General features: G+C 38.8%; 3 protein-coding genes across 15 annotated transcripts in view; 2 read left to right on the top strand and 1 right to left on the bottom strand.

Moving 5' to 3' along the window:
- Positions 1–157: 157 nt before the first annotated feature.
- Positions 158–2,639, bottom strand: LOC131331481 (probable NADH kinase). The gene is made up of 5 exons (XM_058365445.1): positions 2,346–2,639; positions 1,470–1,724; positions 1,261–1,341; positions 705–856; positions 158–615 (listed from the first exon to the last, which is right to left on the bottom strand). The coding sequence occupies exons 1-5, from the start codon at positions 2,439–2,441 to the stop codon at positions 249–251; spliced, it is 951 nt and encodes a 316-aa protein (XP_058221428.1). The 5' UTR covers positions 2,442–2,639; the 3' UTR covers positions 158–248.
- A 901-nt stretch (positions 2,640–3,540) lies between these two features.
- Positions 3,541–7,637, top strand: LOC131331468 (zinc finger BED domain-containing protein RICESLEEPER 1-like). 6 transcript variants are annotated; one of them, XM_058365427.1, is made up of 4 exons: positions 3,541–3,902; positions 4,815–6,827; positions 7,127–7,187; positions 7,305–7,637. In XM_058365427.1, exons 2-3 carry the CDS (start codon positions 4,847–4,849, stop codon positions 7,177–7,179), a joined length of 2,034 nt encoding a protein of 677 aa, XP_058221410.1. In that variant the 5' UTR covers positions 3,541–3,902; positions 4,815–4,846; the 3' UTR covers positions 7,180–7,187; positions 7,305–7,637. The 6 variants fall into 6 exon arrangements, with proteins under 6 accessions (XP_058221410.1, XP_058221409.1, XP_058221411.1 ...); XM_058365426.1 differs by having other exon boundaries at positions 3,541–3,924; positions 4,822–6,827; XM_058365428.1 differs by having other exon boundaries at positions 3,541–3,924.
- Positions 7,638–15,834: 8,197 nt separating this feature from the next.
- Positions 15,835–27,952, top strand: part of LOC131331465 (alpha,alpha-trehalose-phosphate synthase [UDP-forming] 1) — a 28,159-nt gene continuing 16,041 nt past the window's right edge. The window contains exons 1-7 of one of the 8 annotated variants that reach the window (XM_058365417.1): positions 15,835–15,971; positions 22,685–23,130; positions 23,269–23,366; positions 23,525–23,913; positions 24,358–24,472; positions 24,653–24,754; positions 24,959–25,109. In XM_058365417.1, the coding sequence (XP_058221400.1) occupies positions 22,749–23,130; positions 23,269–23,366; positions 23,525–23,913; positions 24,358–24,472; positions 24,653–24,754; positions 24,959–25,109 (1,237 nt within the window). In that variant the 5' untranslated portion in view covers positions 15,835–15,971; positions 22,685–22,748. Of the gene's footprint in view, positions 15,972–21,780; positions 22,128–22,358; positions 22,499–22,640; positions 23,131–23,268; positions 23,367–23,524; positions 23,914–24,357; positions 24,473–24,652; positions 24,755–24,958; positions 25,110–27,952 lie in introns of those variants that run through there. The other 7 variants (XM_058365415.1, XM_058365418.1, XM_058365419.1 and 4 more) reach the window with 7 other exon arrangements.

The raw sequence follows: 27,952 nt of genomic DNA, 5'->3' as shown, positions 1-27,952 counted from the left end.
CAAAGTTATCAGAGTCTGTTTCAAGTGCTTTGCCCTGTGTTTTTTAGTGTCCTGTATCACTGTAATGATCTTCAGATCTTCTTCATAATGAAAATGACAACGATCATTTTCTCGCAAAAAAAGAAAAAAAGAAACAACCAAAATCCACAGATGCAAATTAAATACAAAAGTGCTCTTTCTCACATTTCCAATTACTCAAGTTACAAAAATTCCTTTTATTCAGAGTATGGCTATTGCTACACGTGTATCTACGTTAACAAGTGGTTAGACAAGAATACTTTCAAAACTGGGGCACTGGAAGAGAGTTCAATAGTATCCCCATGCTGGATAGGACAGAAAACATGAGAACCATCAACATATATCATCCCCTCTTTACAATACCAAACGTCGTCCATGGACTCATCAGATTTTACTACTCCATGCATAAGGCGAGAGCTCGCTTCTCCAGGTAGAATGGGCTCCCTTACCATATATTGGAGATCCTTAGACAAAATTGGCATTGCAAATCCACCGGCCGATAAGATTGCAGCAGTTGATCCGGCAGCAGTTGAGACCCTAAGACCACTTGACCGACAGTTCACTAAAGGGGAACAAGGCTGGATACCTTTCCTCATTCTGCCAAAAAAATAACAAACGACTGAACACATGTGATATGACATTTACGACTGTATGCCAGTAATAATGTTTAAAAGGTGACGCTTTACCTGAATGAGAAACGAGAAACTGTTGCAGGGCACGGGTGTGCAATCAAAACATCATTAAGAGCGTAAGTTGACAGCAGCTTTGAGTTCACACAAATTGACATCCTTGACAATTCAGAAGGAACTGAGTGACCCTCAAGGATGTTGTCTAGCATCTGAAAAACATGATTGTGTTCAATGAATCAACATAGAGGTATCTTAATAGAATGAAACCACATTGAAGCTCCAAAAGAAACAGAAGGTAAAATTTCTCCACGGTTAAAAACCAGGACCTAACAGAACATGAACACATGCTGGATAACACAGAAGGATGGGTGAGAGCAGCTTGGGAGATTTCCCTTTTAACTACCACAAGAAGTGGTTAGGGAAGCAATGGATTAATGATTTATGTTATCATATTGGAAGCAACAAAATTTTCAGAACAATCAAACTTGAACACAACACAAACTAAAATGAGCGAAACATAAAAGCTACATCATAAATATCTTAAAGGCCAGGTATTCAATCACAGACTAGCAAGACTTTTGGTTTCGTCAATCTCATAAGAAGGTAGTCATACTTGTTCAAAATTTCTGACAGTTGCGGCACAGAGATAGCCGGTGCTTCTTGTAGCATCGAACTCTTCGCTGAATTTTTCCACCTACAGCAGAAAGAGTGCAGTTTATTAAGGTCTGCCATTGGGAGTCTCAAAACCAAAATGAGTTGATTAATGTATACCCAACACATATTAGCAACCAGATCCGGAATGGAGATGGAAAGACAACTAACCTCTTCAGCTTGAGTGGGGTCTGAATTCACACCAAGTACTGGAACAGAATCATCCATAAAATGGCTTGCTTGCAGAAGTGTTCCATCACCACCCACCGTTATAACCAGATCCACATCACGAATTGGCTGTGACAGATTGCTACGAAACATGGCTTCCCAATCAACATACTTTTGCCGCAAAATATCCTGACAAAAGTTTATGGCATCCTTGTGAACCTTGCGCCTGTTGTCCAGATAAGATAACACCTGCGAAGTCTGCGATGATAAATGTGTTACAAGGAGGACAAACGCCAGGTAGACTGACAAGGTAGATTTCACAAGGTAATGGAGCAAGAGGAGTAAATATGCGAACTCTTAAGATCGCAATTATAAGACAAAGTGCGGGGTCTCCCAACTGATGAAGCTACATTCCTGAAACATTCTTCAACTTGAACTTTTGGCACAAAAAAGTAATGCCAAGGAGTAACTCCTATGATCAGTCTAGCATGGAAGCACTAAGGACATCACTAATACAAAAGCATCCCTGCCGTATAAGCATTCACCTGATAAGCGGATAACAATCTGAAGACAGTTTGTCAGTTACCAACAAAAAGCTGACTAGAGAAGCAACCATTTGGGCGTGATAGTAATTATTTGGATTGAATAATTTGGAGAGAAATGGAAATGACCCAGCACCATAGGGCCTTGTGGTTTTGCCAAAATCGGGTACAAACACATCCACAATGGGAGATTATGCTACAAACTACAACGTCATTTTATCAAACAGGTAATCTACTCATTTGGTGATGGCAAAGACGGTCACCATAAAAAGAACAACCAAGTGAGATTGAGAACAGAAGAGCTAGGACAGATAAAAGGGTAATAGACGGAGCTGACCTTGGGGCTTGTGATGCGGGGAAGAACGTTGGGATGGTTTTGGGCGGGGAACACGTCGAAGGGCTTTAACAGCAACAGCAGTCGCCTCCTCGCCATTCTCTCTCTCTCTCTCTAGAAATGTTGTTGCAGCGTCGAGTTCAGAGTTGGCCGCAGTGGAGGGCCGGAGGCAAGCAAGGTCAAGGTGAGGCTTCTGCTTCCCAAAGATTTCGCAAGCAGGCTCGCTCCAATTTGAATTCTAGCTCAAAAAATAAACCATTTTACAAATTATAGTTTCGTTCTCAATTACTATCTGCAGTTGAAAGTAAAAAATTTCTTCTACAACTTTTAAGCATGCTTACCTCGTTTCCAATTTTTTGCTAAAAATACAAGAAATTTTTATTTTCTTATGAAAATTGACAGCTTTTATGACATCTACCATTATGTTTATAATTTTTTTTACTTTTCTACCATGATCGATATTGTATATATTTAGGGTAAAGCAGTTATTATAAGTATTTTCCAACAATATTCCTACAAAACTTTTCTTTTAATGAAACACATAGAAGAAAATAAATTATCTTTTCACTATCTTTTCTTTCATTTAACTTTCTCTTATTTTTACTTTTCAGCATGAATTTCTTTTTAACCAAACAGACCCTAAGAGCACAGTTAAGTTAAATAGAAGTTAGGGAAAAATATGAACTTTTTTTCCTTTGGTAATTTTTCATTCTCTTTCTCTTGTCTTGAAACTAAACAAGGGAAGGAAATTCCTCAAGTTCCAAATGGAGCCTAATAAGGAAAAAAAATTTCAAATGTTTTACAGTATTTATTTAGTTTTCTATTATTGTAATTCCAAATAAAAAAATCCCATAAGAATTATAATTGTAACCCATAAATTTGTTCACGTACGAGCAAGCAACATGTAAATGTAGAAGAAATGATGATGACATGCCGAAACAATTTCAGAACTCGTTTGAGTCGTTTCAAACAAGAACAAATAAAAAATTAAATTAATTCTAGGTACACTCCACCGATCACTCTTTCGATCACTTCTCTCTCACATATGTATAAGACATCTCATGACCAAATATAAAATATGTAAGACCAATACATATATGAGAAAGGAATGGTCGAAAAGTGATCGGTAAAAATGTACGTAGCAGTATTATTTCTCGATTAGTAACTTGAGCCCAACCCACGTTGTTTATATTGGAGGAGACCGAAAGGAGCCACCACATAACCCAAATTCAGATCCGCTTGTCTTCTCCAAACCCACTTTCAGAGCCAGCCTAACCCACCAAAACCCTAACCGCAACCGGACCCAAATCTTGGGTTTAACGTCATCATATCTAACCACACGTTGACCCACCCTATTTGGTTTGGTACTACTCCAATCGGGTGTACCGTATTTCTCTCTCAAACTCCACCACATCCGATTCATATTCTCTTCCCCATGAAGTGAACAAACCCTAACCCTGACCCTCCCGGATCGTCCGATCGGACTCGGTCATTACAGTCGGACTCAGCGCACACAAAGCGAAAGAGACAGAAAAACCCATCTCCGATTCTCAATCTCAGGTTCAGTTTCTGGATAATCCGGGTAAAACCCACCTTGATTCAATTACGTTATTTTCTTTCTTTAATTGCTTTAATCTAGATTTATCTCCATTGGGTATCCTGGGATTTTTTTTTTATTTTATCCGCGGTATCCTGGTTTCGTATCTGGGTTTGGGTCCAATTTTCTTTCTTTTTTTTGGTAAATAGTTTGGGTCGAATTTTTGGTTGAGCGATCGAGGGTTTGCATGATTGGGGATTTTGTGCCTGTAGTTGTAATTCGTCTTATTGTTACCTTGACTGAAATTCGGAGGAAAGAATTACTGTGCTTTATACTCAATTTTACCATTTTCTCTCCTCTCTCTCTAAACCAAACAAGACGATGGAAATTTTATTGTTGCGGGGGCTCTTTATAACCGACGAGAATATGTAGAGACCCAACAAAGTTTTCGGCCATTTGAGAAAAACGAACTTGTGTAACTTATGAGTGTAGTTGAAATGACAATGTAGAAATGGATGTTGGATGCACTGGATTACGCCGGTATGTAGCTTTTGTCGGCTGGGTCCGAATTCGCTGATATATATTGGTGCTTAAAACCTTGTTCAGCCAGATAAGTCATCTTTTGTACAGTTTGTGAAATGGAGCTTTGAATCTGATGATTACCCGGAGGTTCGGTCCCCAAGTTTTGCATAATATTCTGGTTATATACCTCCTTAGGCGTGTTTTAGGGTATACATTATGACCTGGACACTCAATGGCCTTCAATTGGCTTCATTTCTTGCTGAGGTTGAATGATATTATTTTTCTTAAACTGTGTCCATGGCTTGTGTTACTCTTTCGTGTCGCTAAAGTTATCTGCACGAGTTAATTGAGTTACTGGCTTGTTAACCTTTTTGGTTTAAAGAAGAATGTAGTACAAATTTGATGTCATTTAGTTTGCAGGCCTTGGTTGTATTGAACCCATGCGATGGAAATTTCAAATGAATCACCTGCTAAGAAGCCAAAGAGGTTGACATCTATTGTATGGAATCACTTTGAACGGGTAAAAAATGTTGACATCTGTTATGCGGTTTGTGTACATTGTAAAAAGAAACTTAGCGGATCAAGCAATAGTGGAACTACTCATCTGAGAAATCATCTGATACGCTGTCTGAAGAGGTCTAATTATGACGTTTCTCAAATACTTGCTGCAAAGAGAAAGAAAAAAGAGGGTGCCCTTGTTGTACCAAATGTTGGGTACGAGGAAGGGCAAAGAAAAGAGGAAATTATTACTCCGATAAATTTTAAGTTTGAGCAAGAGCAGAAAAGAGATGAGACCATGAACTTGGGAGCCATAAGCCTTGGAAGTGCGAAGTTTGATCAAGAGCGGAGCCGGCTAGATCTCGCTCGTATGATCATGTTACATGGTTATCCGCTCGACATGGTTGAGCATGTTGGATTCAAAATATTTGTAAAGAATCTTCAACCCATGTTTGAGATTATGAGTAATGGTGCCATTGAGCAAGACTGTATGGCAATTTATGGGAAAGAGAAAGAGAAAGTGTACAAGACATTACATGGTTTGCATGGGAGAATTAGCCTTGCTGTTGATATGTGGGCTTCACCTGAAAATGCAGTTTATTTATGTTTGACCGCAAACTATGTTGATGAGGAGTGGAAGCTACAGAAGAAGATACTGAACTTTGTCACCTTGGATATTTCGCATAATGATGACATACTTTCGGAAACTATTATCAAGTGCGTAATGGATTGGGATGTTGACCGGATGTTGTTTTCCATGACATTTGATGATTTTTTCACGAATGATGACGTTGTTTTTAAAATCAAAGACTGGCTTTCTCAAAACAAGCCTCTTCTGAAGAATGGTCAGTTGTTTGACGCACGTTGCGCAGCACATGTTCTGAAGTCTATTGCTTTGGATTCCGTGGAAGCACTTCATGATGTCACCCACAAAGTTCGAGAAAGTATTAGGTATGTTAAAAGTTCACAAGCAACCCAAGGAAAGTTCAATGAGATTTCTCAGCAACTTGGAATCAATAATCACAAGTGCTTGTTTACTGACTGTACAACGCAGTGGAATTCAACCTATCTCATGCTTGACACAGCCCTAGAGTATAAGGCTGTGTTTTCTGTATTGCAAGAACATGATGTTGGCTACACGATGGCTCTATCGGAGAGGGAGTGGGAATGGGCGAGTGCTGTCACTGGCTACTTGAAGCTTTTTGTTGAAGTTATGACTGTCTTCTCAGGAAACAAATACCCTACTGCAAATATTTATTTTCCAGAGATTTGTGATGTAAACGTCCAATTGATTGAATGGTGCAAGAGCCCAGATGATTTTGTTAGTTCTTTGGCATTAAAGATGAAATCCAAGTTTGATAACTACTGGAGCAAGTGCAATTTGGCTTTAGCAGTAGCAGCCATCTTGGATCCACGATTCAAGATGAAATTGATAGAGTATTACTATCCACAAATCTATGGCAGTGATGCCCCAGATTACATCAAGGAAGTTTTGAGTAGTATTAAGGAACTTTTCAATGAGTATTCTATGTGCTCATCTTCACTTGATCAAGATTCAAAGCCTGGGAGCAACTTACCTAGTACAAGTAATGGGACTAGAGATGGACTAAGGGGATTTGACAAGTTCCTAAATGAAACTTCACAGGGTCAAAGCATAACATCAGACTTGGACAAATATCTAGAGGAACCGGTGTTTCCACGTAATTATGATTTTGACATATTGAATTGGTGGAAAGTGCACACGCCAAGATACCCTATTCTATCTATGATGGCACGTGATGTTCTGGGGATTCCTTTGTCAACTCTTGGACCAGACTTGGTATTCAGCCTTGGGGGCAGGGTACTTGACCATCACCGTAGTTCACTTAATCCAGATATTAGAGAAGCTTTGATATCCGGCCAGGATTGGTTGCGGATGGAATCAGAAGGTATATGTGATCCTTAACTTTGTTCATTAAAGTGGGTATTTTGGAATCTTAAAATGTGGTTCGGATTGGGTTCACCTCATTTTATTGTTGGTATACCGGGGAATCAAAAGTAGCTTTTCCTGCCTTATTTTTAAGACTTGGGATCAGTATGATTAGTAGTCTTTCTATAAGTGGCTTAGCTCAGCAAAGTTTAAAAACTTGGCCCACTTATCCTAAGCCAACCCCTTTCTTGGGTTTCCAGTAACCACTTACTCTTTCTTTTTTTCAATCGCTTATAAGTTGTCTTTGTCTTGTATCAGAAACCAACCGATCTTCAAGCCATTCGGCTATGGCCCTACTTATCGAAAACTAGCGTCCATGGTATGCTCCTATTAGTTTTGCTTTTTCCTTATTTGACCAGGATGTCCTGCATAGTGACTTACAAAAAATTTCTGTTCTTCTCATTTTGCTTTTCTGTTTCAATTGTTTTCATGCAAGGTTGGTGATCCTATTGTATGACGGTGTGTGATTCTTTCCAGTTTAGGCCTTCCAATGCTGGGGTAGAGCTTTTAGGTGAACTTCTGCTTTATGTGTCCGAATTTTGCACCGACTAGATGTCCCGTTGCTTACTTCGTGGTGATGTTTTTCGTTTCTCAAACTTTAACCTGAACAGCTTAAGTTCTGAATAGGATGATAGGATGCAATTCAGAGGCCTGTAATAGAGGGGGAAAAAGCACTACTCTTTTCGGGCATTTTACAGCCAAATCCTGTCACAGAGGCAAAGCATTCCTTATTTTACAGTTTGCATGATTGAAGTATTGGCAGTGATCATATCATCATGGGCACCAGTTCCTTTTTCTTCACATTCCTTTGTTCTGGTAATGCCCATGTATTCCAAGGCATTGAATCCTATAGAAATCTCAAGACACCAGAAATCTCAGGGCATGATCCAATGACTAGGAATACATAGGAGAATAGGGGAAACAAAGTTCCAAATCCCATAAGGTCTAAGCGTTTGGATCCTTTAGGAATCTCAAGACACTAGAATCTTGACATAGTATGATCTTACAAAAACGGATACATGGGAATATAGGAAGAAAAGGATTCAAGTGCAGAGGATTTGGTTCGGTGTCGTGATAAAGTCATCGTACTCCTTTTTTTGTGGCAAGGGATAAAAGGAGGTGGATTGCTTATAGCCGTCTGGTGAAGTGGGAGATAATCTAACGGTGGAGATTAGTGACCAAGTCTGGATTACTTGCTCATTCTTACAAATTTTGATACTAGTTCGAAATGTTTTCGAAAGGCATTCTCATCCTCTCACTCATGTTTACGTGCACGCATTGCGGCTCGTGTCCTAGGTCACATAAATCATCTAGACTCTCTGCTCCACTTTCAATCTCTGCGCTCTCGCTCTCACATTTCAGTAGTTTGAGATGTTTCGAGAGGCGCCATTAAGTTCTTGCTCACGTACACAAATTAAATGACTTAGATTGGGTCCCTTATTCCCTTCGTGTGTTGCCAAACAAACAGGGCCGTAGGTTTCCAATCTATCTACTACTCTTAACTGATTGTGGAGGTGGTCCTAGCGTGGGAATGCTAAATTGCAAAGGGTGAAAAAGGAGGAGGAGGAATTTCAAAATTTGTAGACAAAAATGAGAGAAAATACATTGCTACTATAGGAAAAAGATACGTTACAACACATTGATGCTATACACAATTACACATTGACACTCTATCAGTTGAGCTCTTATCCTTTCCCTACCTGTTGTTTAAGTATCAATGTGTGATGGTACTTGAACATCGGGCTAGGAAAGGGTAAGATGTCAATCAATAAAGTATCAATGTGTTTTGGTATCAATGTGTTATGTAATGTAACTTTTTCTTATAGTAGCAATGTACTACTCCCTCCGTCCTTTATTTATAGTCGGTATTCCATTTTGGGCTGTTCCTTAATAAGTGTCCATTTTGTAAAGTTAGTAGGTAAAAGTTGGTGAATTGTCTATTTTGTCCCTAAAAGTAGATTCCATTTTAAAAAGTAAGTGAGTAAAAGTGTAATGATGATAGGTAAGTAGAGAAAGTGGAGGAAAAAGTTGATATGAAAGATATAATGATGATGTCTTTTTAATAAGTTGGAATTACGAAGTAGGACACTTAAAAAGGGATGGAGGGAGTACTTATTTTCTCTCATTTTGTCTACAAATGTTGAAATTCCTCTTAGCACCCCCAAACCCCTCACTCTTCTCTTTGATATTAGTATTTTGATTGCAAATGGGCCGGACAAATTTCCGTACAGTGGAGCATCGAGAAACAGCATCTTTAGCAGTCCCCCTCATGCTTTTTAGATTCGGGACCAAATATGATCATTGCGGGAGCAAGTTGCACTGCACCCCATTCTGTGATGTTCCAAACTGTACCAGTACCATTCATGTGCACATAAATGGAGCCAGAGAACCACTCTATTTGGTCTGATTATGCGGTTTAGTAGCATGGTTATGGTTTAGAAAAATTAGAATCGGTATTTTTCGAATAGGGGTTATATTTTTGAATTCAATAGTCTAATTTGGTCCAAAGTCATATTCGTAATGAGTTTAATTAGGGTAAAATTCACTTTCAACACAAAAGTTCAACAAAAAATGTTTTGGGTTCTTTTAATCTATTTGCAAGTTGCCTGATGAAAAATTAACCATTGTGGACCACTTCAGATTTCCAGTTATAATGAAATTGCTAAAACTATTTAGTAGGAGTTTGAATTTATGAATAGTTGGCGATTTATTTTTGGTGGAAGTGCCATAATTGGATTGGTCTTGCGGTTTAGTTCTAGTCAGGTTCTACCTGTACAGTCAGGTTGTTTGTGCTCAATTTCTTGAATCATTTGCAACGATTTTGGTAATCGATTCAAACTAACCACTTCCAAACCATGTGCACCCGTAGATATATAGAGAGAATTTTCACTTAGGGTGCCTACCAGATGAAACCCATCTCGTATTCAAAACTATTATCTGAATCGTTCAATGTAGTTTGTTGACTCGGACATTAATAAATCCCATTCATTTTACACATGAAGCTAAAATAATGGGGTATTTGAGTATATACTCATGTAGCAAGACTAATCCGGTGACATTAGTTTAAGGGGCCGATTGGATGTGGGATAAGTTTTTGGGGTATTATTATTTATGGAAGGTAGATCCACATTAATGTGACTTTTATGGAAGGTGGATAAAGAAGTAGTTGGTTCGGATGAAGTATAAAAAATGGAGGATAAAATAGTACTTGATTTGGATGAGGGATAAAATGGAGGGATAACATTGTTTTATAGTTGAAATTTTAGGCCATCTGGGAAGGGGATGAGGAGGGCCTCATCCGGGGGTATATTATTTTTGCCCTGGTCGAAACGTGTCCATAATTGTTGGCCCCAAAACCGGCCAAGGGGATCTTAAATGGGCTTGGATGTGTTCATCCGGGCGTCAAGTGGCCAGCCGAAACCAAGCCAAAAATGTCCCCTCATCCGCCCCGATGAGTTTTGGCCCCTACCTTCGGCAGCATCCAATGGACGACTAAAGGGCCTAAGCTAGGGGCATGGCAGGTGGAACATCAAATCGCAAGAAGCTCTCTCTCTTCTGTATCATCTTTACCAATTGTCATGGTCATGATTCTGCTGTCATTTTCGTAGTCACTTGATTCGATAGAGTCCGCTGATATGAATGAATGTGAGAGATTTGGCTTCAATTTCCATGAAATAAGGTCCGGAGAAGGGCGAGAAATTTGGTATTAGTGGGGTCAGGTTGAGAATGATGGAGGGAAAAAATGACCAAGGCAAAACATAGTTGGGAAAATACCTAATTTACTTCGGGTTATAAGGAGAGCTTTAGACTTTTTATACAGTCGAATGTGTAATTAGGGGTAGAAAAAGTGTAGTACTTCCCCCTAGTGGATGGTAGGAAATGGACTCCCGAAAATTAGTTGAGATGAGCGGAAACTAGTCCGGATATCCCGAGTTATTAGAAATGTAAGTGTAGGAGTACTATTAGAGCAATATTGAACCCAGTGGAGCTAGGTGCAGGGGCCATGCTAGGTGACTGTACTTGTGTGCATACTTTTTTTTTTTTTATCCGCGTGTGCATACCTTATTGGAATACATATAAATCTAGCCGGTTTCGTATTAGATTATTTAGGCTAATTCTCAAGAATCGGGGGGGGGGGGGGGGGGGGGGGGGGGGGTTGACGGAGGAGCTTTTAGATTGTGACTATGCATTATGGAACGATCATTCATTTTTTTGCTAATCAAAAAGGGTGGAGGAGGGAGTTATCAGACCTGGGCATGAGATCATAAGAACTAAACGACCCCTGATGAGCCCCAGAAAGAATCGAAGAGCCATTGTAACTACCACCAATCAAGGGCTAGCAGAACACGATCGGACTTTTGCAAGAAGGCAAAGTTCAAGAGGCGTCGTTAGCACAACTTGAACTTTGTACCTATGGACCACCCAAACCCCTCGAGAGTAAGCCATGAACAACCTCGGCCACCGCCCCACTTCAAAAGCAATAAACACACCTATTGGCCCATGTAAAACACTTTTGGGGGGTAGATTTGAGGATAAGGCTCGTTGAATGATGATAAAGATGGACAGAAAAATTGTGCGCGTGTGTGTGTCTGAATCGACAACCACCACTTCGAATATGCAGGGGGAACAATTCTGTCGTGCAGGTTACTTACTGCTGCCTCATGCATGGAATTTTCTCTCGTAATCAAACAATTACTATCATTGTGTCGCTATTAGGGGGTCCCCCTCAATATACGTTTTTGAGGGCTCAATGTGCAACATGTGGCTTCTCTCTCTCTCCCCTATCCGTTTGATAAAATGACAGATTAAAGTTGATGCCATGGACAATTTTATTTAATGTGTAGTAATACACTATCGTAGTCCTTTGTCATCTAATTTTAATTAGTACATAAAAAATGCTAAGTATGAACGAGGACAGTGATGGAGGCAAGATTAATTTGTACGTAGCGGTAACAAGAATTAGATTCCATATTAGTAATATATTTTGCTATTACGGTGTAATTAGTTTGTGTGTGTACAAGTAGTCATCATTATATTATTGATAACTTTGAATTATAGGGAGTTTTTGTCACACGCGTATACTTTATTTTAAGAAATTTTCTGTCTTGAGGGACTTGAAAAGCTCGGGCACTCCCTTCCGTCCATCCCTGACGTGTTCGAAATCGTCGGATGTTTATGAGTCCCGCAAGAATCGTCTTATTTGAGCCACGTGTGTCATACGATTCAGAATACATCTGTGTCCAGTATCCATTTATACGTGCATGTAACATTAATCATTAGTACAAGATGTCATTACTCTAACCAAAACAATAGATCGAAGAGCATTAAAGGCGAACACGGTTTGCTCGCTTATTTGGTGGGATGTGTTGTATATTTGCTTATTCGCCAAATTTCAAGATTCCATCTTTCAAAGAAGTAAATTATAACAAAGTGGATACAGATGATTTTTGCTTGCTTTCTTGTGCCTATTGCTTGAGAAAGAAGCAAATAAGAAATAGTAAGAACCAAACATGGCTCTAATCCTTTGAATTATTGATGAGAAACTACATGAGACTTACGTGCAGAACTGGCTAGCTAGTATATTTTTTAAGAGGAGATCATGACAAGACACGACAACAAACGTATATGCCCGAGCATATGTGAGCTAACAACATCAACAACAGATAAGGCGAATGGTACCTTTTGCTATTTTACCAAGGCCAAGACCATAACCACCCCTCCAAGAGCCTTACCATGAATACTAGCCTGGTAAATATGCCTTTGAAGTATTCACAAGGTATCCAATGGTATTAATTTTACTAGCTCTCTCTCTCTCTCTCTCTCTCTCTCTCTCTCTCTCTCTCTCTCTCTCTCTCTCTCTCTCCACATAATATTTTAATAGAAGATAGGTTAAATAACTTGTGTTGTTGGAGTGTTGATAGAGATATGGGTAGTTACAGTGAAAAATGGGCACTGCTCGCTAGTAGTTTTAGCTCAAATTTTGCCTACCTTGTTGCACTTGCTCTAAGCTAGCTGCTTGCATGTATCCTATTTGCAAAGACGGTTTTTAAGATTGGTTTATAGGGCCAGGGCGCCTCTATTTGGAAAAGTCCATAATTATCTGCGGAGTAGGTTTTTTAATTTTAAAATTTTACATGGTCGATGAGACGCACTGAGAAATTTACTTTTCACTTAGTAGTTGTTTGTGGTTTGTTAAGAACATCTAGATATTTGTGTTTTGTATCGAGTATTATTTAGAAATTTAAATAATACTTTAGATTCTTGAACCTTAAAATTTTAAAATCTTATTGTTCATATTGTGGCCTCTTCGTATATAAAATCATGATCTCGTCTCTGCCTATTTCGGCGGTTGATGTTGCGATTTTGGACTAATTAGTTGTATTATCGTAGATATATGTTGTTGGACTCTCGTAAATTGACTGTATGATCTACTGTAATTCTCACTAAAAATGATGACTACCCACAATTGAAAAACAGCAAAAAAGGATGTAGAGACCTAATAATTAAAGATCAAACAAAGCGTTAGAGGCGGATATAAAAAAAAAACAAACAAACAAACAAAGCGTTAGGGTACTTTTTTAATATATTCACTTTAAGTTAATTGGAATCTTTTCGCACGTTAGGTCATGACCGAAGTGAAAAGACAACCGTAAAGATAGGAGTACAGCAAAGACTGTACAACAGCAGCGTACAGATCTCTTTTGCGCCCGTTTTGGGTCTCACAAAGATGATTCGAGCCGCTCATTTTGTTCAAAATATTTTGTTTAGGGTTCTTATAAAAAATCATCTCAATCCAATATCGGTAAAGACAATTATGAATCATCCAACTTTTGTTCAAAATTTAGCCTGAATTCTAAAGCAAAGTTGGATGATTTGTAAGTGTCATTTTCGATATTGGATCGAGAATATTTTTTTCAGGGACTTTAAACGAAATGTTTTGAACAAAATGAGCGGCTCCGATCATCTTCGCAGAACCCGAGACGGATGCGAAAGCGATCTGTACGCGAATGTTGTACAGCCTTCGCTGCACCTATAGCAGCACTGAAAAGACAATAAGCCTTAAGGTTAGTCCGGTTGGTTGATAGAATTTTTTTCCCACACAATTGACTGAGTTCAGTTTTCGAGATCACACCACGAGAAAGTAATTTCTTATGAGTTTTCTAGTTCCCGGCACGAATGGCATGGCTTTGATCAAACCGGAGAGAAAATCAGTTAGAGTACGCGTAAACTAATCCAAACACCCGGAACGTACGTCGAACCCCAAAAGTGAAAAGACATGCTTTCTGTAAAGGAAGAAAAGCATGATTGCTTACTTGCTTATGTTCGTCGATCAGAGAGAAAGGAGAAACAAAAGGGGGTGGCTGGTTTCCTCTACCCAAAAGCATGGTATATTTGAAATCACGTGGCAGCAGCCAAAAGAACCAAAGACAAAGTTGTCCATTAAAATCAAGTAGTAATTGGACAAACTGGCCTACGGACAAAACAAAAAAAGATCCCATCAGACAAAAGTCCGATCGGAAAATGGGAATGAAATCCTGCTTTACGCATCGATATTGTTGGACGACGCATGTCCGTTAAAATTTTAGTGAAGGACGTGATCATCTTTCTGTCACTAGCTTGTATTTGTGGAGCGATATTAAGAAGAATCAACTAGCTGTTCATTGTGGTGCATCGAGCGCGCATTTACCGTTCTATTGAAAAAGCGTGTTTACCTCTGTTTTTGGTATTGTTTTCGCCCGTGGGATTGCACGAATCGTATCTTCAGTTTGTGACTGAAGTTATACTGAAACAACAGAGGTACATCCACTTTTTAGTATAAGTGACCTAGTCCGAGATAATTGGGCACTGTGGGATTGAACCACAAATTTAATTAATCGAAATACGCGTAAGTTGATTTGGACAAATAGAAGATCTTATTTGTTAATGTAAATGGATTTACAACCTATTTTCTCACAATCATTTTTCAGTTATGGGTAAGTCTTTAGACAATTTATATTAACCTTTTTTTTCGAGATGATTTTGGCACTCTATTTTTAGTTTTGTTTTCTCACATGATTAACACATAAAGTAGAGTGCCAGTGGCTAAAACTGAAGTACCAAAATCAATTTTCTTTTTTCTCTTCTTCATGTAAATGGATATACAGCCTATTCTCTCACAGTCATTTTTCCAGTTATGGGTCAGTCTTAGACAATTTCTATTAACCTTTTTTGACAATGACAAATTTTAGAAAAAGTAGGACCAATATGAGGGAAGGCGGGTTGGTGTAGTGCCTCAAAGGCGCTGCATATTACAGTGCTGCATCTCAGTATTTTGGACGGTCCAGATTTATAAAAAATTTCCCCGGAAAAGTTCAACTTTTCTTTGAAAAAGTTTTTTTTTAAATCTAGACCATTAATTATCGAGACGGACGGACAAGATTAAGCACTGCAACTTGCAATGCGCTAGGGGACGCTGCACGGTCTCTAGAGCCAAGGTAACGCCCAATATGAGTGGGATGAAGAGAACATAAAAGTTAAAATGTGCTCTATAAACTAAAGCCACAGTCCAATTGTACATAGGTGCATGTGCACACGTATGTACTGGACTACTAACTAGTTATGTATTTCGTGAGGTCGAGTGCGAAAGCGTTTTTAAGGATATTTCAAGTTATTAAAATTTATGAGAACGAAGATGAAGAACACAAATACAGTGTGCAAATTGAGAGCGGGAACACCGTGACGTTCAAAAGCATTACCGATTACGTGACTAATGGTAAACGAAATTTCAATTCGAAAAAGAAAGGGGAGCCAATTCCCTCCAAATGATTGGCTAAAAGCAAGGCATGGAAATCCCTCTCCCCCCTCTCCCTCTCGGGCTCTCTCTCTCTCTCTCTCCCCACAAACAAAAAAAGGAGCTCTCTCTCTCTCTCTCTCTCTCTCTCTCTCTCTCTCCCCACAAACAAAAAAAGGAGCTCTCTCTCTCTCTCTCTCTCTCTCTCTCTCTCTCTCTATATATATATATATATATATATATATATATATATATTTCAGATTCTCTCCAATAAAATGCAGCTTCTACACTTGCAGAATTCCAAACCTCGTCGAACGAAGTAGCCATCTAGAGGTCAGCTCTCTCTCTCTCTCTCTCTCTCTCTCTATAAGTGCGCGTATGCATGTGTAGCTATCTATGTTGATATGGTAGTTTACAGTACACCCATCGCAATAGATTAGTGGCTTACTATTCAATTCGAGGCAGAGTTGCTCGTTTCTAGGCCATGTTCCCTTGTACGAACGCTACTGTTATCGTTTCTATATGGTCAGAAAATTGTACGTACGGTTTCAACTTTCAACACATGTGCGGCATTTGATGCATGTGTTCAATATGGACCGTGTTTCGTTGAATTTTGTGAATATTGAATATTGCATAGCTCTTGAGAAATTGGTCAAATCAACAAACACATGGCGTGGAAGTCGAAAAGAAACCGATTAAGAAAAAAAAAACTGAGAACGTAAGGCACAAATATTTCTACATGGTTCCCCATCCGGCGCCATTTTATACTATGCAATGGATGAAGAACGGAGTACAAGTTACAGAGGCCGCATAATTGTAAAACAAGTACTTTAATAACGGAGTACAAGTTACAGAGGCCGCATAATTGTAAAACAAGTACTTTAATAATGTGGAGTTTACATCATCAAACTCCTAATAGTCAACAGAGTGCGAACTAAACCGAACTAGGCTTCACAAAACCCAACACATATTTGATGGTTCTTCATACGTACGTAACTGTGATCTTGCCAAATGAGTAGAACATTCCAAAACCCAAGTTTGAAATGGATTCAAATATTCACACGTAGCAATGGCTAATCAACAAATAGACATAGGTAGTTGTGGTGATACGCATGTGCAATTAATTTCTCGTTCTTTTTACAACTCAATTTGCAATCATATCATTTCATAAAGCCCAACGGCAAATACAAAGAAATCTACCCAAAATACAAAGATGAGAAGCTAATGCGGCGTAACCCAACCAACAAGATAGACAAATTACGTGAAATTATATGACACCTGATCTCTTTCGTCGAGACAAGAGCACACACTGCAAAGCAGAACTGACAGACATAGTTCGACCAATAGAGCCAGTTAGGGATAAAGAAATTAAGCACCTAATTAAGGGGGGCTTAGATTCATATCAATGCAAAAACAGTTCAGTTGGACGAATCACATGGTCGACGAACATGTGTTGAAACTATAACTGGAAAAATGACTACATACACACATGCATCAAATGGTCATGCTTGTTGGGCGGTAGAAGCCTATAGGTGATTGGACCCGGCCTCATAGGATCTGCTATGGGTGTGGAGTCTTATGGGCAATTGGTCATGCTCGTTACTCTCTCCCCCATGTTGTCTAAGAAAAAACAAAATGGATTCAAATTTGATGATGAGAAAGTGGTTAGATAACCCCAAGGGGTTTGGCCAAATGGAAATGAAAAAGCAATGTCCTCTATAAAGTTGTATGTTCGAATCTCGTGAAGGCCAAACATTTCAAACCTTGTAGTCTTCACTGGATCTCCTACTCGAGCATTCTCATGTGCTTCTCAGAAATAGTAATAGGTTACCCACTTGCCTTTGAATTGACGGAAAAGAACAACCTTATATTTTGGATCTCTGTCTGTCAAATTATCTTATCTTTGGCCTATTTGTCCATCGTGTTTGTGAGGATTGTTTCTCATCCTGTTTTTTTTTCCTCTGCTTTTGGACGTGGCATGGATGTATAGACTCTTGGACTCAAAACCCTGCTAAGTCCTCGTTTGTCGTTTGGCATTCTTCTGCTTTTCATACTTCATACGATAACTAGGGATCTCTCTCCCTCGCACAAGTCACAAAGGTCAGTAGTACCTTTTGAATTACAAGGAAATACTATTTTGTTTTACCTTGTAGGAGTACGTACGTTGAGTTGATATACATCATTACGTCCACGATTGGTAATGTAACATGGTATTAAAGGTCCGGTAAGACGAAGTCATGGGTTTTCTTGTCACTGTCATCCTAAATCACATAATTCGCTCGTCCGTGGACATGAGCGAGAGCGTGAAAACATCTTTGAAAAATGGGCCGGGTCATTCAATAAGCTAAGAAAAAGACACACACAAAAAAAGAATAGATAATTGATACACATTTTATACTTTTCAATACGCCTCTATACACTTTTTACATATTCAATACACCTTTTTAACCTTAACAACAACTCATTGGGATGACACTATAAAAATTTGTGGGAGCGAAGATTGACAGCGTGAGCACAAAGGGAGAATTGAGAACGAGAGTGGAGACAACAATTCATTGGGATGTTTTTAGCATTTTCCTTGAAAAATATCCTAAACTACTCAAATTTGCCGGAGCGAAGATTGACAACGCAAGTACGAAGCAAGAATCGAGGAAAACAAGAATTGAAGACGGAGCGGAGGGCACTCTCAAGGATTATGTGACTAGCTGCCCATCTCTGTCATAGCTCTAAGCCTCCATCCTATATTTAATGGCATGCAATAAGAAGCAGCCCCTAGTATTTCACCCTTGAACAGTTGATCACCACCTATGGGATGCCGTATTTGAACTTAAATTAGTGAGTTTATCGTTTGATAGAGATTAGAAGAATGAGCGAGATGCATCAAATTCCGATTATCTCCCTGACTGACCCTTGAATGGCGTAGGAATAGGATAAGATACCATTGTGGGGGAGGGGCAGGGCATGACTCATGAGTGGCTGCATGTGGTGCTATTGATAATCGTACTATCCTAGTTTTGGTGTTTGACCAATAGGAGAAAGCTATAGTCAACTCTCTATTGTTACATGAATTATCGGGTACACATAAGGGCAGAATCATAAATCTAATATGTCCTGGACTAATTTAAAATATATACATACATATATATATATATATATATATATATATATATGAGTTAGGTTCCGGTGAGGGATCCCTCATTTTGTTAAAATACGGGACTCTCCTTCCCGATTGAATTTTGATGATCCGAGCCGTTCAAAGTTATCAGAACATGATTTTAAGGGTCCCCGTGAGAAATCAGCAAAAAAAATGACCGGGAAGGGCTTCATCCGAGCAGTTTTCATTGAACGGTTCAAAAAAAACTGCTCGGATGATGCCCTTCCCGGTCATTTTTTTTGTTGATTTCTCACGGGGACCCTTAAAATTACGTTCTGCACACATTGAACGGTTCGGATTTTCAAAATTTGATCGGGAAATGAAAGTCCCTCATTTTAACAAAGTGAGGGATCCCTCACTTGAAAATTCCGCGAGCCAAAAAGAGTTATAATTAATGTTTAGCAAACTTGTACATAAATACATAAATGTCCAAAAAGTAAATAAAAGAAAATTACAAAAAACGTACACTATTGAGGCCCCGTTCCAGAACTTGAATAAGTTCTTTTTTTTTTTTTTGTTCAATAATAAAGCTTGTTCCACAAAATAAGAAGTAATTAAGTACTTATTTTTTGGTTAAGGCAACTTTAAGCTCAAAAATCATATATTTACGCAAATAATTTTCCTATCAATATGGATCTTATTTGATAGATCTCATTGAGATTTTTAATACGGTGCAAAAAAAATTGAAAAATTATTTTTCATTTACGTTATTTTTGAGTTTGAAAATGTGAAATAAGCTGCTTATTTGAGTTTTCTGGAACAACCCTTCTTATTTTTCTTTGAGAAGTTCCAAAATAAGTATACTTATTTTTTAAGAAGGTTTCTGGAACGGAGCCTGAATCCTACTGAAGTTGTGACCTATGTTGTTTCGGAGAGTAGAGATCATTTATTATCGAATTTGAGTCGATATTTTCACCAAGTTCTTTTTCAATGTAGATAATCATAGAATGAGGTGGGCTAAAATTTAATAGATTAAAATTATACATATAGTAACTTCTTCTTCTTTTTTGAAGTCCACCTGTCCTATATAGCCCACCCAACAATTACACGAGATCTTGTATTGGTACTGTGTACTTCACTAGGAGTATAATTTAGCAGCTTTTTTAATGGTCTTATCCTCTTTATTTATCCTTTAATGGACTCTTTTATTTGTTGCTTTTAGTCTAAATCAATTAAAAAGTTTCTCCAGAAAACGTTGATAGAAAGTAATGCCATTTGAAAAAGGTGATGAAAAGTAGGTTCCAAATCCTTTTAAAGACCTTTAAAGGAAGGAACGTTAACAACTGGGAAAAATAGATTTGCTAGGTTGGGGATGGGGATGGGGACACTGATGAGTTTCATACTACTTTTTCTTTTTCTTGATCGAACCCATATTCTTTGTGCTTTTCTAGTGTCTGAGTAATTGGACATTGATGAATATTTCTTGGAACTGACATAATATGCCAGGGGCAATGACAATGAGATCCTAAGATTCCTTCCTGATTTCTCCATTGCATTTTTACACACAAATAGTAAGACTTTATGATTAAACCAATTAATAAACCGTCAGCTTTGTACTGAATCTTGCAATGAAATACTAGTATAAGAATTCGTAATCTTATTTGGGGACTACATTTCAATTTTCACTAGGTAATTCCTTCCTTGTTTGTTTGTTTGGTTTCATTGGGTCTTTGTTTTGATTTGTTGGGTTATGTTGTGTTTTTGGTTGCTGTATGGGGCTGTTTATATGGTTTGTAAACGACTGAATGACTGATTGTACTGTTTATTTGTTATCTATAATATGTATTTGGGTTGATTTTGTTTGTCAAAAAAGAAAGAAAGACCGTAAGCAAATCTAAGCGCCTTTTTCTCGTGACAATACATAGACAAAGCCGCTGCCCGCTCTTAGGGCATGCCTAACTTACTTAACGAAACTTAGACATATATCTTTCTTTTGAATACTCGCATTAATTTAGGGTTGGGAATCTTTTCGGGTCGTGTCATTTTTTATTCTTATCAAGAATCCTCAAAACGCATAAAAGACTTGTTTAGCTGAAGGCAGAAAAATTCCTAGCACTAACTTGACATGCTATTCAAATGTGGCAACATGAGATGACACCACTCTTATCTCAATCTCAATGAAATAAGATGAGGTATGCTTTGGAAGGAAAAGTCTGCGGTGTACACTCCTTTTACGAATTTTTTTGACTCATTTTATGAATTTTTATGGCTCATTTTCTTTTCTTTTTGATTGGCAAAATTTTGTAGGAGTAGCTCATTTTATGAATTGTTGTGGCTTGAGATATGATTTTTTGCGGTAGTGTTTACGAATTTTTACTGTGTTATTTATCATGATTTTTTTTCTAGTAAAAAAGACGTCTCAAATTTATGAATTTTGTAGTAGTATTGTTTATGAATTTTTGTGGTCTAATATACTTTTTTTTTTTGGTGTTTAATAACGAGATTTTTGTTGTGGCTCAAAATGCGAAAAAGTTGCTTCTCGGGAAAAATTGTTACCCAAAAGTTTTTCAGGATGTACTTATTATTAAGCGAAATGTGTGCGTTTAGAAGCTCATTCGGAAGCAGATTCTCACGAAGATGCGAAGCCTTATGAACATCTCAATCACCGATTCTGTATGGTGTATAATACTGTACTATGAGCTTTTGTTTTATTGAATTCAATTACAGAAGATTCTCATGCGTGGCGCAAGGATTACCTATAGCTGCCAAGTGAGCCATTAGACAAATAACTACCACTAGTTTTGTTTTTTTATTTTTACGGTCAAGTGTGTTCGCATGTTCGGATCATTTTATGAGTACTTTGATTGTTTCTCTCTTTGGTGTGGTAAAAAACAGTCAGCTCGTCCACGCCAAAACTAAATAATTTACAAAGACATTTTTTTTTGTTACAGCCTGACCCCAAGAGTCCATCAAATTTTAACTCAGATATCTAGGTTTACAGTGGTGGGCCGGTGGCCACCCCCCTTGAGCTACCCGGGATTATTAGAAAATTAGTAGTTTCTTTTGCTCTTCCGCAAATCTTAGGCTGTCACCTGCATGGCTGTAAGGCTTTTATATTTACCTTTGTAAAGTTTACACGAGTATTCCGTTGCTCCGTTTCTTTTTCTCTCACTGTGATAATCCCCCACCACCAAAGAATCTGCTGATTCTTCTCACTCTCACTCTCCCCCTCTCTCTCTCTCTCTCTCTCCACCGACCCTCTCCCCACTTCCGCCTGTTTCTTTTATCATCATCAACACACAGATCGTTCAAGGTTTGGAAGGCTTGTTCCTAACGCAGGGAGTGGATTTTGATCGAAACCCACCTCAAGAGATCCACATTTGGTAGTATTCTTGGTACGGATTCTTGATTTTCTTGATATTGCTTCTTGGGTTCCTTATAGGAGTTTTTGTTTTTTTTTTTTTGTTTTTGTCTTGTTCCTTCTACTGAATCGAAACGTTTAGAATTCTCTCATGTAATGTGCGAGTTTTTCAATCTGAGAGCTGTCAATCTGTAAAAGATGGAGATCCAGATACTCTAATTTTTAGCCAATAATAATGTTTCCGTGCAACCCATTTATCTCATTTTGTGGACATTATCCATGTGTGGGGGCAATTGATATCCCTCTCTGCCTATCTGTCATTATGTTTCTCCCTCTTTTTCATAGCTTGATGTGTAGAATGTGCGCTTTTCAAATTATGGAACTCAAAATGACCGAGACTATGTGGTAGACCCCATGTTTTTCACCATATAATTCTTTGGATCCCAATATCTCTGTTATCTCTCTGTATACATTCTTTTGTCTTTTTATTGCTTTCTTGTGTTTACTGAGGATGATAATACCTTTTCATTATTTTGTTACTTGCAAGGTATTTTGCTCTAACTGACGAGCAGGAAACTTGATTATCTTCAGGAAACCGGAACGACTACTTACGTCACTTAAGTCGTTGTGAAAGGTTTTGTGGTAGACTTGGCGTATGCCTGGGAACAAGTCCAACGGGTACTCAGCAATCCCCACTAGTAGAGTAGAAAGGCTCTTGAGAGAAAGGGAGCTAAGAAAGAGCAGCAGGGCTTCTCAGTCAAATGAGGCTACTGATATTAGCAGGGGTACAGAGCTCTCTGAGCACGAATTGCGATTAAGAGAAGGGGATAACTTTGGGGCTTACTATGTAGAACAGTATTTGGAAGGGGCCTTAGCTGCACGGGCTCTTGGTGAGGGATGGGAAAGGCCAGATGGGAGACCCTTCAGGCAAAGGCTGTTAGTGGTGGCCAACAGGCTGCCAGTTTCTGCAGTTAGGAGAAGCGAGGAGTCCTGGTCACTTGAGATGAGCGCTGGGGGCTTAGTCACTGCTCTTCTTGGTTAGTCTTACTTAATATGTTTAGTTCCTAACATTTCCGCTTTGTTTAGTGAAGATAATCCAGTTGTATTTAGTTTTGTTAGGGACTCTATTTCTACCCAAATGGGAAAAATCTGACGATTCTTTATTAATTGTGAAGGGGTAAAGGAATTTGAGGCAAGATGGATTGGGTGGGCTGGTGTTAATGTGCCAGATGAGGCTGGACAGAGGACACTTACTAAAGCTTTGGCTGAAAAGGTTCAAAAGTTTGGCTATTACATTTTCACCTTTGTTTGTGGAGGATATCATGCTTTAATAGCCTTGTAACAATCACAGGAAAACTATTCATTTTTCTATTCTTGAGTAACTCTTTTGAGCACCATTAACTTGTTGAAGTTTTTTTCCATGCACCGCAGAAATGTATTCCTGTGTTCCTGGATGAAGATATTGTTCATCAATATTATAATGGCTACTGCAACAACATATTATGGCCTCTTTTTCATTATATTGGACTTCCACAAGAAGATCGCCTTGCCACTACCAGAAGCTTTCAGTCCCAGTTTGCTGCGTATAAGAAAGCAAATCAAATGTTTGCTGATGTGGTAAACCAGCATTATGAGGAGGGTGATGTTGTTTGGTGCCATGACTACCACCTCATGTTCCTTCCAAAATGCCTGAAGGATTACAACAGCCAAATGAAAGTTGGTTGGTTTCTTCACACACCCTTTCCTTCATCAGAAATACACAGGACACTGCCATCTCGGTCAGAGCTTTTGCATGCAGTTCTTGCTGCTGACCTGGTTGGGTAAGTTCTCGAGTTTTCTACTTCTGTATTCAATCATGTGTTACTTACTCAACATGGTTAGTACCTCAAAACTAGCAAAATACTGATCAACTGTCATCCACTCCCACCTGAACATTCCTTGTTTAAACCGTCAAAAGTTCATCAGCAGCTGACTCTCTTAGTGTCTCATAAAATCAAATCCGTGTGCCACATACTTTCGAAAAAGGTGAAGTTCTAATAGCACATTGCACATTGCATATGCACTCACATGACCTAGATGGCCTAGAATTATGATTTCTGTATGATTGGATGCATCTTTATATCCATGCCCAGCTGTTAATAAATATGAAATCGAGTTTTGTTCTTTGTATGTTCCAGGGTAATATTTTGGTTTTGGAAATCATTTTTTCCCTGAGATCATCTATGTCAATAATAATAACGTCAAACATTGAATTTTTGTTTCAGTTTCCACACCTATGACTATGCTAGACATTTTGTCAGTGCTTGCACTCGCATTCTTGGGCTTGAAGGCACACCTGAAGGAGTAGAGGATCAAGGAAGGCTGACTCGTGTGGCTGCGGTATGCTTCAAGCTAAATTGTTTATTTTACATACCTTCTTGTATTTTATTCTTCATGTTACTTCTTAGTCATTTACTCCATTAATTTGCTAGGATTTTTTAAGTATTCAAAGTATTCCACTTTGAACTACTTTATGCCTTTGTTAAGCTTATTATCTTTCTTATGTTTGTGGAATTACAGTTTCCTATTGGAATCGATTCAGATCGATTTATCCGCGCACTTGAGGTTCCTCAAGTCCAGGAACACATCAAGGAACTAAAAGAAAGATTCGCTGGGAGAAAGGTGGGTACTTTGTTCCTTTGGGGCTGTTTTATTCCATGAACTTGGAGTTAGTTTTATAATACTTCTAAATCTTTGTATTTACTTTAGGTTTATTTGTCTTCTGGACCCAATCTAAGTGTTGCCAATGGCTACTTGTTTCTATCGGGGTGGTAAAGTTGTGCTTAGACTATGGCTCTGTTCATTGTTTGCCTTGTTGTTTTACAGGTAATGTTAGGTGTTGATCGCCTTGATATGATCAAAGGAATTCCCCAAAAGATACTGGCTTTTGAAAAGTTTCTCGAGGAAAACCCAACTTGGCGTGATAAAGTTGTTTTGGTGCAAATTGCTGTTCCAACAAGAACAGATGTTCCTGAATGTATGCTCTACTCTTAGCATTCTTGTTGTCACTCTTCCTATGAATTTGCTTGTGCTGTTGGAATTATAAGATGTCAAATAATTTCTTGTTTGCAACCAACTTTTTCTATTTTCAAATTAAGCTATCATGCAAGTTTTGTAAATAGATCGTTACAAGAACTTAGATTTCGGTTATGAAAGTTGGGTATTTACTTTAGCATTCGTGCCATGTAGGCAAGTACAATCGAGTATTGTTTGTTGTTTACAGGGATCAATATGCCAAGGTTTTCCAACTTTTGATCTTCATAGTATAACATCTTACTTCTTAATCTGCCCTGACAAAACTTCCTGCAGTTTCTTTCATCCGAATGCCCTAAATGCTTGATTTGGCTTTATGAGGGTCCACAGAGTTTCTTGGACTCAATGATTTGGTTTTTGTGTCGTGTCTTTGGTTTGTCCAGTTCAGTTATCTAGCAGCATGTAGCAGTCTTATGAAGGACGTTGGATATGCTAGTCAAGCACTAGCTAAGGACCTAAGGTAGGAAAGTGTGGTCAGGGGCAGAGCTAGGATTTTTGGAAAGTGGGGTCAATTACTTATGACCAAATACAGTTTTATCCTTTTGATTTGATAATCGAAAGATAACATCAGATCAAAATGGTAATAAGAGAAATAGAAATCATATACTAAATTAGATATTTTCCAAAAAAAGGGGACATATTTAGAGAGTTTATCCTGAATTTCAACTGTCTAAAGAGGAATTGCCAATAAATCATCAAAGATAACATTCAAGAATGAAATAGCAAAATTGAATTATAAAGACGAAGATTGGGTTAACTCCGTGAACTTTCCATATTGTCGTTGTTTGGGATTCTCTACATTTTATCCTGTTTGGGGTTTGAGCCTTGGGGCAACATTTGTTTTTTACCAAATTGTGGGGTCAAGTACAGAGAAATCGCTCTACAAAGGGTATAATCCATAGTGAAATTTTGGAAGCCACTGGGATCAAGTGAGCCCCCATTTGAATCAATATACCTCCACCCATGGGTGTGGTTGTAGTTGGGTGCTATGCCTGATAGAAAACAGAGAAACAGAGACGGAAAATACTAATGTTATTTCTGAATGAATTACAATGACGTGAGTACACCTTTAAATAGAGTAAAGCTATGCCTAAGAAAGGAAGATTACAAGATTTGATTACGATATGATTACCCTATGATTACGCTATGATATGATTACGATATGATTACCCTGTGATTATACTATGATTTGATTACGATACATGTTCTAAAATAGCATATTACAAGAAGATACAGAATATATATTCAAGATACAAAATATATATTAACACCCCCCCTCAAACTCAAGGTGCGAGGGCAAAGAGCATCGAGAGTTTGTCAAGGAGAAAGCGGAAACGAGCAGCGGTATGGGTCTTCATGAAGAAATCAGCCAGCTGCAATGTGGAGGAGACGAAGGGTAAAGCAATGGTGCCAGACTGAAGATGCTGACGTATGAAATGACAATCAATCTCAATGTGCTTCGTGCGCTCATGGAAGACCGAGTTGTGGGCAAGCTGAATAGCACTCTTATTGTCGCAATAAAGAGGCATAGGAGTAGTAACAGAGACCCCCATATCGAAAATAAGCTAGACAATTTCAGAGGTAGCATGGGCCATGGCACGATATTCAGCTTCCGCGGTGGAGCGAGCAACAACAGATTGCTTTTTGCTTTTCCAGGAGATAAGAGAATCGCCTAGAAAACACAAAGGCCAGAGGTAGATTTGCGGTCATTGACATCACCTGCCCAGTCAGCATCAGCATAAGTATGGAGGGTTAAGCTTGATGTAGAAGAAATCAGAAGGCACTGATGAAGGGTATCACGAAGATAATGGAGAATACGTAAGAGGGCAGCCCAATGCGTAGTCCAAGGAGCAGAGACAAACTGACTAACAATGTGAACTACATAAGAAATATCTAGCCGAGTAACAGTAAGATAAACTAAGCAGCCCACCAATTCGCGATATTCCGTAGGATCCTCAAGGGGGACACCATCAGAGGGAGAGGACTTGGCATGAAGTTCAAGGGGAGTATCAGCAGTCTTCGTATCCGTGAGACGGGCATGGTGAAGAATATCAGTAACATACTTGGATTGTTCCAAAAGATACCCCTGAGGAGAGGAAGCAACTTCAATACCAAGGAAATAACATAGCGGGCCTAAGTCTTTTATTTCGAATAGATGACTTTTGACTTCATCAATAGCAGTAGAATCAGAACCAGTGATGATCATGTCATCAACATAAAGTAAGAGAAGTACCAGGCCATGAGAGGGGCGACGGAGAAATAGAGCAGAGTCATGCATGCTAGGCGTGAAGCCAATTTGAAGAACAACATCCTGGAAGCGTGAAGCCAATCTGAAGAACAACATCCTGAAAGCGTGAATACCAAACGCGAGGGGACTGTTTCAAGCCATAGAGAGCACGATACAAGCGACAAACCATACCGGAAGGATGAGAGAAGCCAGGAGGAGGCCGCATATAAACCTCTTTAGAGAGATTGCCATTGTGAAAAGCATTCTTTACATCCAACTGAGAAAGAGGCCACTGGTGCATTGCGGCCACTAAGATCAAGGTGCGCATAGTGGTCATTTTGGCAACGGGGGCAAAAGTTTCCTCATAATCAATTCCATACTCCTGAGAAAACCCTTTAGCATCTAAGCGGGCTTTGTACCGTTCTAAAGAACCATCAGAATGAGTCTTAACCTTGTAGACCCATTTGCAACCGATTAGATTCTTACCATCTGGAAGTGAAACCAACTCTCAAGTCTGATTGTGAGCAAGAGCAGTAAGTTCAGCTTGCATGGCATCCACC

This window comes from Rhododendron vialii, chromosome 6a (assembly GCF_030253575.1).
Source record: "Rhododendron vialii isolate Sample 1 chromosome 6a, ASM3025357v1".
Lineage (NCBI taxonomy): Eukaryota > Viridiplantae > Streptophyta > Magnoliopsida > Ericales > Ericaceae > Rhododendron > Rhododendron vialii.
Note: the sequence above shows the minus strand (reverse complement) of the source record. Positions and strands in the feature narration are given on the sequence as shown.

What these genes read in the sequence shown, in the direction of transcription:
- LOC131331468 (XM_058365427.1), top strand. Translation starts at nt 4,847, where the DNA reads ATGGAAATTTCAAATGAATCACCTGCTAAGAAGCCAAAGAGGTTGACA. An exon ending in GTTGCGGATGGAATCAGAAG is followed by an intron (nt 6,828 to 7,126) that starts GTATATGTGATC and finishes GTCTTGTATCAG; the next exon opens with AAACCAACCGATCTTCAAGC.
- LOC131331481 (XM_058365445.1), bottom strand. Translation starts at nt 2,441, where the DNA reads ATGGCGAGGAGGCGACTGCTGTTGCTGTTAAAGCCCTTCGACGTGTTC. An exon ending in ACCCCACTCAAGCTGAAGAG is followed by an intron (nt 1,342 to 1,469) that starts GTTAGTTGTCTT and finishes TTTCTGCTGTAG; the next exon opens with GTGGAAAAATTCAGCGAAGA. An exon ending in GTTTCTCGTTTCTCATTCAG is followed by an intron (nt 616 to 704) that starts GTAAAGCGTCAC and finishes TTTTTTTGGCAG; the next exon opens with AATGAGGAAAGGTATCCAGC.